At 38.4% G+C, this 10,979-nt stretch overlaps 1 protein-coding gene across 1 annotated transcript; it reads right to left on the minus strand.

Annotated features, from left to right (window-relative positions):
* Positions 1 to 7,284: 7,284 nt before the first annotated feature.
* On the minus strand, positions 7,285 to 8,949 carry fshb (follicle stimulating hormone subunit beta). The gene is made up of 2 exons (XM_003214682.4): positions 8,656 to 8,949; positions 7,285 to 7,826 (listed from the first exon to the last, which is right to left on the minus strand). Exons 1-2 carry the CDS (start codon positions 8,812 to 8,814, stop codon positions 7,590 to 7,592), a joined length of 396 nt encoding a protein of 131 aa, XP_003214730.1. The 5' UTR covers positions 8,815 to 8,949; the 3' UTR covers positions 7,285 to 7,589.
* Between the last annotated feature and the right edge of the window lie 2,030 nt (positions 8,950 to 10,979).

The following is a 10,979-nucleotide window of genomic DNA, read 5'->3' on the forward strand; positions in this document are numbered from 1 at the left end:
TCCTACCTCAATGTTGACCATAGAGAATTTAAACAGGAGCACTCCCTTTCCCCCCAGCACCTGTTTCCATTTCTCCCACCATCTAGGTTACTTTTGTGCAGCCTACTTTACAAACAATGGCACTGTTTGAAAAATAGCTGCTTTAAAGATAAACTATTATTAGAAGAGACAGCAGAGGCTTGGATATTATTTATCAGTAGTGAAATACAGTATGATCCCTTCCGTGAGGGAAACATAGATGTTCCAAGACCTCCCATGGAGGCCTGAAATTGCAGATAACAAACTCTATAATTTGAATACATTAGGGCTGAAAGCATAGAATAGAACAGCACTGGTGGATTTAGAAAGGAACAGGAACACTTCCAGGGTTGAACATATTTTTGGAGCATGGTCAAATGAAATCATGGATTTTGAATTCATAGATAAGGGGGTGATAATGTACTTGGAGAGCAGACAGAGGATGGACAGAAGTCACTTGATCTCTATCTTCTGCACTGGAATGAATTGTATGATGCTGTATTTCAATTATATTATACTAATTTTTACAATAAATATGCACATATATTACAATTAGTCAAGGCTGATCCTACCATTGGACAGGGTAGACAGGTATTTTGCTAAGTAGCTGGGAGGGAGACTGAAAGGACCAGTAGATGGGGGAAGGGGAGATGGTTTCCAGCCTCATAGGAGTGGACAGTGGATTAGTGGTATCATGATTCTTGAGTATGCCCTTCAAGTTGCCTGGTGACTTATGGTACCTAAAGAATTTTACAGGGTTTTCGTAGGCAAGGTATTCTCAGTTTTTTTCCCATTCCTTGCTCTGAAATAAGTCTACACACTTGGTATTCATTGATGGTCTCCCATCCAATTTTTAAACAGGACCAACCCTTTTAAGCTCCAAGGTCAGATGAGATCTGTTGCTTTTAGGGTATTTAGAACCCACATACTCATACTCACCAGTATTTCACATATGGAAGTTGGAACACATCTGACCAAGCATTAGTATGTGGTCATTATGACAGAAGTTATTAATGAGAAAGAAAACGCAAGCTGTTATGTGTTTGTGAGGCTTTAATATTGTTGGGTAATCTTTTGTATTGGTTGCTTGAAAGGAGGAGGAGGAGGAGGAGGAGGAGGAGGAGGAAGAAGAAGAAGAAGAAGAAGAAGAAGAAGAAGAAGAAGAAGAAGAAGAGGAGGAGGAGGAGGAGGAGGAGGAGGAGGAGGAGGAGGAGGAAGTCCAACATATATAAATGACTGTTTTGTTGAATCTTTGGAAGAGCATAGTTAGTTTCTAGAAAAAGGCTATCCAACTTACAGTTGGCTGTTGGGACTTCATTCCCCATCCTCCCTTTAATACACATATTTAAATATTTAAGTAACATTTCCCCACCTTTTCCTCTTGGCCCTTTTTGGTTTCTGCACAGATTTGAAATTAATGTTGCATGTTAGCCATTCCCAAACATTATGCATATATTTATTTTTGCAATGCTCTTTATGCCTGCAGGGATGAAGATTTGCTGAAGAATTCTGGGATTCTACAGCATCTCTTAAGGTTTTATTTTACATTTTTAAAAAGTGCTCACATCCTTACAATGTTTGTGTTATGGGCAAAAGCTTTATGAACTTTATTTATCTCCTTCATAAATGTGTTCCTTCTCTTTTATAGAGGACTTTTTCCTGTAATCTTTAAACTAGCCCATGAGGTGTAGTCTTTAGATTATTAGATACTTTAATAGCTGAGACAGCTTTGTCCAATGTGTGGCTACTCCTGAAATAACTCTGAACTGTACAAAGCTGCCTTGTATCTAATCAAACCCAAAAGTGGCCTGTTGATTCTGTGTCAGTTAGATGTTACATGGTGAACTTCTTTTCGGATTTAGTCTGAAAATTAAAGTACTATGCAGGGTGTAAAATTCTAACCCCAAATAGGTTTGGTACTTTAAATACCTATTTTAAAGTGAGCACTGGATGGATTTCATGGGAGTCGCCAGCCACTGCTAATCAGACCACTGCTTCCTGTAGCTTAGTACTGCTTGTGACAATTAGTAGCACATCTCTTCAAGAACACAGCAGTGATTTGGGGGGTCTTCTCAGCCATCCACATTTGCTGCATTAGGGGCACAGGACCCCAGTGAAAGTGAAAAACCACAAACAACTTGCACCCATGACCCTTACAGCCATGGCTTCTGCGGGTGAGGGAGCTTCTTTGATGGTTTCCCTAGATAGAGATCAGGGTTGAACTGCTTGGTGTGTGTGCATACCAATTCAGGTCACATAGGGAGGGTGTGGCCAAAGGGCCAACTCACCTCCATCTTTTGTGTCACTCCCCCCCCCCCCCCTGTGTAATAATTCACAATGGGAAACATGATATATGATCATCAGATCATGAGTTTACTTACATGAGATCCACCCATAATCAATTGCACTAGTGCATGCCAATGGCAGATGCTTCCTTATTGTTTCATGGTAAGGCCAGCCATATATTGAAGTCCAGTGCACAAAATTTGCTAATCCGGATAGAGATGTGAGTCTGATTTTGCCTGGCATACACTCACTTTAAAGACCAAATATGTAACTGGTGTTCTTCTGGGTTTGATGATATCTGTAGAAGTACAGGTGATAAATAACCAGCTAATAGGTGCATTCCATCAGCCTCATCTCAGTGATCGATTGCACCTATGATTGGACAAACTAGGTCATGCTAAAGTTATCCATACCTTGGTCATATCCAGCATAGTTTACTGCAACGTGCTCTATGTGAGACTGCCTTTGAAGATTGTTTGGAGGGATCAATTGATACAGAAAGCAGGTGCCCACTTCCTTCTGAATCTGGATGCTAAGAATAACTGACTGATTATGTACCAATTTCATTGTAAATGTGTTTTGAGGCCCATTTTTAAAGTGCCAGTAAAGCAATAAAATGATTGAACCAAGCTATTTGAAGTCCTGCCTACACAGAAGTCTTGCCCACATGCCTACATATATGATCTGTGGTGGTCATATCTTATGGATTACACACACCAAGGCATATTCATGACTCCCTCTGAGACTGTTCTGAAATAAGCCCCAGAGACTTGGATGATCTACTTTTAATTAAACCTTGGTTCATCTTTTAAACTATGTCTTTGGGTTTTCCTTTTACTATTGTGATTACATAGAATACTTTATGTTACTTTATTTTATAATTTACAATTTTAACTTCCTACTTGATGAACTGCCTTAGGGAAGCTTCATCTCCAAAGGTGGATGAGAAATGATTGTAATATATAAGCAAATGAGTGGGGAAGCAGGTGAGAGGGTGAATGTAACAGCAAATCAGTTTGTTCCTCAACAGTTGATATGGGGAGGCACATTATCTCTGATGTCAGATTAATGTATAGTCATATAGCCATCATGATTAAGAGCACAAATAGATAACTCTATCTTTTGTGAATAGTTACCTGTTCCTTTGGGTGTGGTGGTGGTATAGGATTCAGTTACAATACATCTACTCTGAATTTTAGTTAAAACTTTAAAAGAGTTATTTAGGGAGCTGAGTCGAATCCCATCTTGATTCAGCACCTTGGATAGTACCTTTATAGCACTGGAGCTTCTGGTTGCAAGTGTGCACCAGGCATATTGGTGCACAGTCCCAATTGTATTATGAACTTGTGATCTTATTCCACAGTCAGGGGGAAGGGAGGAAAGTGGGGGAAAGTGTCCTTAATAATGCGGATGAGACCTACCCCAGCAAGATCTGTTTTCAGGGTTGGCTAGCCATCCCACAATGTTTACCAGTTTTCCTTCATTTCCTGCTGCTGTCTTCTATCAGGAGTTGGGTGAATATCCGACTCCTGAAAACTGACTCGCATTCTGACGACATGGATATCAATACACAGCCACCAGAAGTGGCTGTGCATCGTAGGAAGACCTCTGTGTGACTCAGTTATGCCAGAATAAGATGATGGTCAGAAAACGGGGAAAATGTAGGGTGGAATAAGGTCTTTGGACTTCTAAGTTGATTTCTACAGTGAATTTCCACTCCTACCGTGTTTCCCCAAAAATAAAACAGTGTCTTATATTATTTTTGCTCCCAAAGATGCAATAGGGGATGTCTTATTTTTCCATGAAGAAGAGTTCACATTTATTGTTGAACAAAAAAATTAAACATTTATTTTATACTGTACATTTGTTGTCATCATAAACCAGCATAACCAGACAAACTGTGGATCCTATCAAGAATTTTTTGTTACTACCATTATTTTCATGTACAACAATCTATGGTACGTACATTTACCAATCCTGCATGTTCTGGTGTTCTGTTTGGTGGGCATGCTTCCAAACAAAAACATTGCTAGGTCTTACTTTCAGGGGAGGCCTTGTATTTAGCAATTCAGCAAAACCTCTACATGGCCTTATTTTCAGGGGATGTCTTATTTTCAGGAAAACAGGGTATTTCTTCTCTCTCATAGGTAATACTTGTTTTAACCATGGCCCGGCACAAGATCATGACAATGAGATAGTTATCTTCACTGTCACTTTAATGTGTGTTCCTCCCTTGCTTTTGCTGAGTTTATGGTGAATTTGGTCCAAATTTCAGTATGAACTTTAAATGAGTTGTCTGAATTGCTGAATTCTATGCCCAACCCACTTCAACTTCTTACTGAAGAGGGAGATAAATGGAGCTTAGAGTCTCCCATTCTTCTTATCTTTGCTGTATTTTAGCCTTAACTTTCATCCATCATTTTTCTCCTTGCCTATTTGTTAAACATGAAAAAATTTCCCCTCTCCCTTCTTTTCTCTCCCACCAGCTTAGCAAGGGACACTCCCAGTAGAGTGAGAAGGAAGGGGGGGGGGAGACGAAAATGTTCAGTGTTTGGAGTCAGTCACTTTTTCCCAGGGGCTCCACTTTCTGCCTTCCTGATAAATACTCCTGCCATTCTCCAGGACCCCAGTTTCCATTCCCTCATCCCAGTTTTTTGGTTGATTCCCATGATATGGACTTTGTTAGTTCTTGGTATGAAAACATTACTAGTCAAATTACAACAAAATAAACATTTACAAATGATTTCAAAGAAAAATGTTTATTTACAGAACATTTATTTTTGTCTTTATATACAGAAAGACTTCTGAATATACAGGTATACCTCACTTAACAAAGTAGACACAAATACAGAAAGAACAGGGATAAGTTCCTTCAGCACAAAGAAAGAACAGCAGTTCCATGTATTTCAACTAATGTTTTTATCCAAAACTAATGATATTCACATCTAAACCTAACAATTCAGACCAAGTAAGCCTTGCATAAATAAACAAATATACTTCAAGCCTTCAAGAGACTACAGTGGGTTTGTATTTCCTGTGGATTCCAAAATCCATGGATGCTCAAGTTCCATTTAATGATGTAGTAAAATGATATCCCTTATATAAAATGGCAAAAATCAAGATATGTTTTTTGGAAAATGTTGGAACATTTTTAAGCTGTAGATCGTTGAGTCTATGGATACGGAGGGCCAACTGTGCTTGAAGATCCAGAGATAAATGGTAAGAAACTCTTTTCCTATGATTTCCATATGGATGGCCAAGCTTATGAATTTGTGCTTTTTAAACATGCTGGAAACGCTGTTTAAATCCTTATATCCTTATTTGTTATTGTTTATATCTGCTCCTTAATAAATTCTGGAGGCAGCTGCAGTTTTCCTTGCCTGCTGCTAGCAATGATCGACTAGAAAATAATTTCATTCTTTCCTAGTTCAAGACTTTTATATTGTTTACTGCAAACATGTTGATATAGCAAAACACAAGGAATATGTGTTTCTCCAGCCTTCCTTAATCATTCTCCCAATAGTGATACTGCTAGAAAGCCTTTGAGCTAGGACAAGGGGGAAAAGGTTGGTGCCAGGCATGCATAAAAAGACTGAAAAAGGCACTTCTTTGTCTGAGGCTTTGCAAAATTAGGCACGCATGTACAATGAATATCTTTGCAATGAACAGACCTTAATGGTGTCTGTAATTGCCCAACATGGTTCCAAAAATTCATCTTAGGCATGTCTTAGCTTACATCAGAGCTTGAAAGCAACTTGCTAAAAACAAATAATTTCCTCAATAACATTACAATTAAGCAACACTGTAATTATTTCTGGGTTTTTTTAGTTACTTAAATGTTAGAGGGTATGACCTCGCAAAATAGTGAGGGAAGAGGAATGTCAAATGCTATGTGTTGTGCTGATGCACCTTTTACAAATTAACAGGAAATAAGTATTTTATTTTTAAGAAGCAGGGAAGCAAAGATTACTTTTTAATTAATTGCAACTAACTTTAGCTGTTTTGGGCTAGGCTTGGACCTATAGTGGTAACAATGGTGTCCTTCATAAGTATAACAAGTAATGGTATATTCAGTTATAAATGAAAGAGAAATCATATTTAGCAGAGATGTCCACAATAAGAGAATAAGCTATCTCTGAGTCGATGCATTTATATGAAATATATATGATACCAGAAGCACAGCATGATATGTATTCAGAAGCTATGAAACAATCCTTAACTCACATTGAAGGTAGAGTGGGCTGCCAGCATTTTCAGGGCATTTTTATGATCTCCAAGCTTTTCTTGTCTTCTCACAGTCCACTGAAACCCCATACGTCTTACATTTTAAAAACTTATGTTGACTCTTAGTGCGTACAAATGCATGCATGTTGATTATGGAGGCTTTTTAGAGTGGTAGATTTATTTTTGCAATCCACCCCTTATAGCCTTATCAATACTAATACTTCAAGGCACTTGCAGTGGCAGTTCTGGATTCCCTCTTGCCCCACTGGAAAAGGAAAAGTGTGAATGTAGCTGCACTGCCTCTTAGCAGTTTAGCTGCACTATATAGAGCAGTTTGATCCTGCTTTTGCTAACATGGTTGCATTCTAAGGAATTCTGGGACCTGTGGTTTACTGAGGTACTTTGTAGGAGAGGATTAATACTCTGTAGCATATGCATAACATCAAACCAATAAATCCCAGGATCTCATAGGATGGAGCCATGGCTGTCAAATTCACATACGGACACACTTAGGCATTCTACTTACATTCAGTAGTTAGTTAAAATATGGGATCTGGCTGATATATTTGTATATCAGAATTGCCGCTTTCTCACTCTTGTCTGCTTACATTAAGTACAAGTATGGGATGAGGATGGGTATCCATGCATATAAATAACCTCTTTGTCTCTCCCGCTCTGTGGAATGTTTTGCATCTGGATTAGCTTATCAATGGGATGCACACCAGCAGGGCATACTATTCTAGTACCAATGCGGTGCTCACATTGAATGTGGTACTCACACTCCACTGCTTCTTCAGAAAACACATTATAAAGAGATACTGAAGTTCCAGAAAGAAGTCCAAAACAGGAAAGAGAGGAAGAGGGATGGAGGAGGATGGGAGCTTACAGGAGCTGAGCTTTAAAAGGCATTAAGCTGTTGAACATTAGAGAAACCTTTTTGTTCCAAATGCCACAATGAAGCTATTGAAGATAAATGCAATGTGTATACATCACTGACATGAGCTCCGGGTGCTTACCTCCATTATGGCTTTTACAAATATTAAGAAAAACACAAGAAATCTTCACTCCCTGATTTGCTTTTGACCATAGGAACAGTAACTTGGCTCCAAGCCTCTACTGGTGCAGTCAGTGATGTCTGTATTGCAGGTGTCGCAATGGCATTCGGTAGCCACTGGGTAGGAATAAAGCGATTCTGTATGACCAGCACAGCCTGGGATCTTTATAGTCTCATACACAATTGCCTTGAATGTGCAGACTTTCTGGACATTTTTTATGAAGGGGTGCTTATCATTGAGATCCTAATAAAGACAGCAAAAGATAAAAAAAAATGAATGAATTTTTCAACAGGGATGTTAGAACAATCTTTTCGTGATAGCTTTTCTGATATTTTTAAACACTGGATAAAACCTACATAGAGTTGTTTCATCATATTATCTCATGACTCCTGTGAACTTTGAACAATTGGTTAAACGAGAATCAATTTCCATATTACATTTGGTCATATCCAAAACATTTGTTTCAAGACAACTTGTTCCAAGTCTGTATCCCATGACATTGCATCACACATTTCTCCATAGCAAAAAAAAGGTAGCTGTAAAGAACTGGAATTATTTTAAGGTGGCATTATGAGTACCATGATTTCCTGTAACATTTATGAGAACCATCACTATGAATATACAACACAATGGAATACACAGCAGTTAAGGATCTGTAAGTCTGGATTATAAATCTATAATTGCAACGAAACAATATTTTCTTGCAACCCCTACATTATTTTCTATGAAAACACAGTATTTTATGCAATCTTCCCAATGTATTTTGTTTTTTAAAGCCCCTTGTTTTTTGTTATTGATAAAAAGTGCTGGTATTTTCACTCTTAAATAAGAGTGAAAAATCTCATGGAGAGTGACATTTTTTGACACATCTTACTATATTGAGGTACACATTCTCATGAAGGAGAAGAAAATTTTTGCATATTCTTAAAGACCAAGGAGAGCACTGGAAGTATTCTTTTCAACTGGCTCCACTGACAAACACAACTGTTATTTTGTATTTTGTTGGATCTCAGATGTTGGACCCGAAATGATTTAATACTTTTTAATTGTTCTTATTGTGTTGGAATCTCACCCTTGTCAAACAATAGCCAGAACACCAAGTCGCATTCACGCTGATGCAGAAGCCACACTCTTCCTTCTCCACCACAATTGTGACATTAGAGAGTTCACAGTGATTACAACAAATAGTCCTCCAACAAAGTAACAGGGCATACAAATTAAGTGTCTTCATCCTGTAATGAAAACAAGAGGGTTCAGAGATGCTAAAGTGGTTTAAATTCTATATATCTCAAGAAAAAGACATTATTATTCTTTCTATGCTGATATAAAGGTTTACATTTGAGCAGAAATGATGGGCGTAAACACACATACACACAAACAAACAAACAAACAAACAAACATGATGTAGTCAGCAAAACAGACTGTTATTGTTAGAAGATAAGAGATTTGTTCATTGAATGTGTATGTGAAGCCAGTTCTGCTAGAAATAAAAATATTGAAATCATCAAAATACTACTGGATAAATGAGGTTTCTATTACTCCTACAAATAATCTCCTTTATGTTCTAAGAAGGAAAGGAAAATAGAACAAACACATTAAAAGAAAAAAAAGAAAAAGGCCTCCTTCAATGCTCAGCTTTAAAATGGAACTTTTGTATTTAAAGTCTTACAAATACTTTGCATTTTTCAAAAAAGTCTTAATTAAGATTTTTTTAAAAAGGTTACCTGTATCAGAGCTGCTGTTCCAGAATTAGTTGTCCAGACAGGGAAGCCTCACGTTGTCCTTTTATACAAAGTCAGGTGTAACTTACACCTGGAGGATTTGGAGGGTATTAAAACAAATGACATTAGCTTCAATCCCAAATGAGAGAAAAACAACACTGCTTTAATATTTAGCCAGACACTGAGATGAAACCTTGTGAAAAGATAGCCGGGAAGAACACTCTCATCTTCTATATTATTATTACAATTTTAATAAAAATAAATTGACTTGTAACTTGAGGAAAACGTATTGTAATAGGTATTTTAAGCCCTATATGGCCCTTTATTTTATTTAAAAATTAAGAACAGTCAAGATTCTATTTTGAACATGCCTTTTTAGAATGGCATAAATATACATGCGTACATGTGTTGGACACCCCAGCTATGTAGCCAATTGTGTGCTGAGCATCATGGGCTCAAGATAACCCATTAGTGCTTTATTGCCATTAATGCTTTACCCGTTGTGTGAACATACCAGAGAGGGAGAGTGCAAGAAAAAACACAAGATCACAATTCAGAGAAAAGACATGTATTAGGAGTTACATCTAGACATACAGGTTCTATGCCACCAAGCAAATGATTAATATATAAGAGAAATCATAAAATAATGCAACTTAGTGATAGGAATAACATAACAGAAAATGATATTGGACTGATGAAGAGAAATTGTTGGATGATAAATGACAGAGCTTTTGTTAGTTGTAATTGCAGAGACAGTTGGCTTCATGCAATGGTCTGGATCTGGACATTGACCAACCTGAATATTGAGTGATGAACCGATGTACTGGCAACTGCTGGTTCTGCACAGGATGATGGGGTTGGGGTGGGGGGGAGCAATGTTGTGGGTAAATAGTAGAGCTGTGCAAAAATTCGGACACAGGTCGTAAGTCGTGAAAGTTTCAGAAAATCCATACTTACGACCCGATTTATGAAGCCTATGCAGCGCCCCCAACACACAAATTAAAAAAGAAATTTATGGAGTTTTCATAAGAGGTTTATTACTCTTTGTAAGTCACAGTGAATCAGTTTCTCATTCAACACAAGCAAACTCTACTGAGCTGTGCAAGCAAACATGGCATGTCACATGCTCTCTTATCAGGGCTGAGTGAGAGGGAAAGGGAGGAGGCACTCTTGGTGTTTCCTTTAAATCTAGGAGCCACGTTGCATGTGTCACCATAGAATCATAGAATCATAGAATCATAGAATAGTAGAGTTGGAAGAGACCACATGGGCCATCTAGTACAACCCCCTGCTAAGAAGCAGGAAATCGCATTCAAAGCACCCCCGACAGATGGCCATCCAGCCTCTGCTTAAAAGCCTCCAAGGAAGGAGCCTCCACCACGGCCCCGGGGAGAGAGTTCCACTGTCGAACAGCTCTCACAGTGAGGAAGTTCTTCCTGATGTTCAGGTGGAATCTCCTTTCCTGTAGTTTGAAGCCATTGTTCTGTGTCCTAGTCTGCAGGGCAGCAGAAAACAAGCTTGCTCCCTCCTCCCTATGACTTCCCCTCACGTATTTGTACATGGCTATCATGTCTCCTCTCAGCCTTCTCTTCTGCAGGCTAAACATGCCCAGCTCTTTAAGCCGCTCCTCATAGGGCTTGTTCTCCAGACCCATAATCATTTTAGTCGCCCTCCT

The sequence above is a fragment of the Anolis carolinensis genome, chromosome 1, assembly GCF_035594765.1.
Source record: "Anolis carolinensis isolate JA03-04 chromosome 1, rAnoCar3.1.pri, whole genome shotgun sequence".
NCBI classification, from domain to species: domain Eukaryota; kingdom Metazoa; phylum Chordata; class Lepidosauria; order Squamata; family Dactyloidae; genus Anolis; species Anolis carolinensis.

Coding starts and splice junctions, on each gene's coding strand:
- fshb (XM_003214682.4), bottom strand. CDS start 8,814: ATGAAGACACTTAATTTGTATGCCCTGTTACTTTGTTGGAGGACTATT. Junction 7,827..8,655: donor CTGGCTATTGTTTGACAAGG/GTGAGATTCCAA, acceptor TGTCTTTATTAG/GATCTCAATGATAAGCACCC.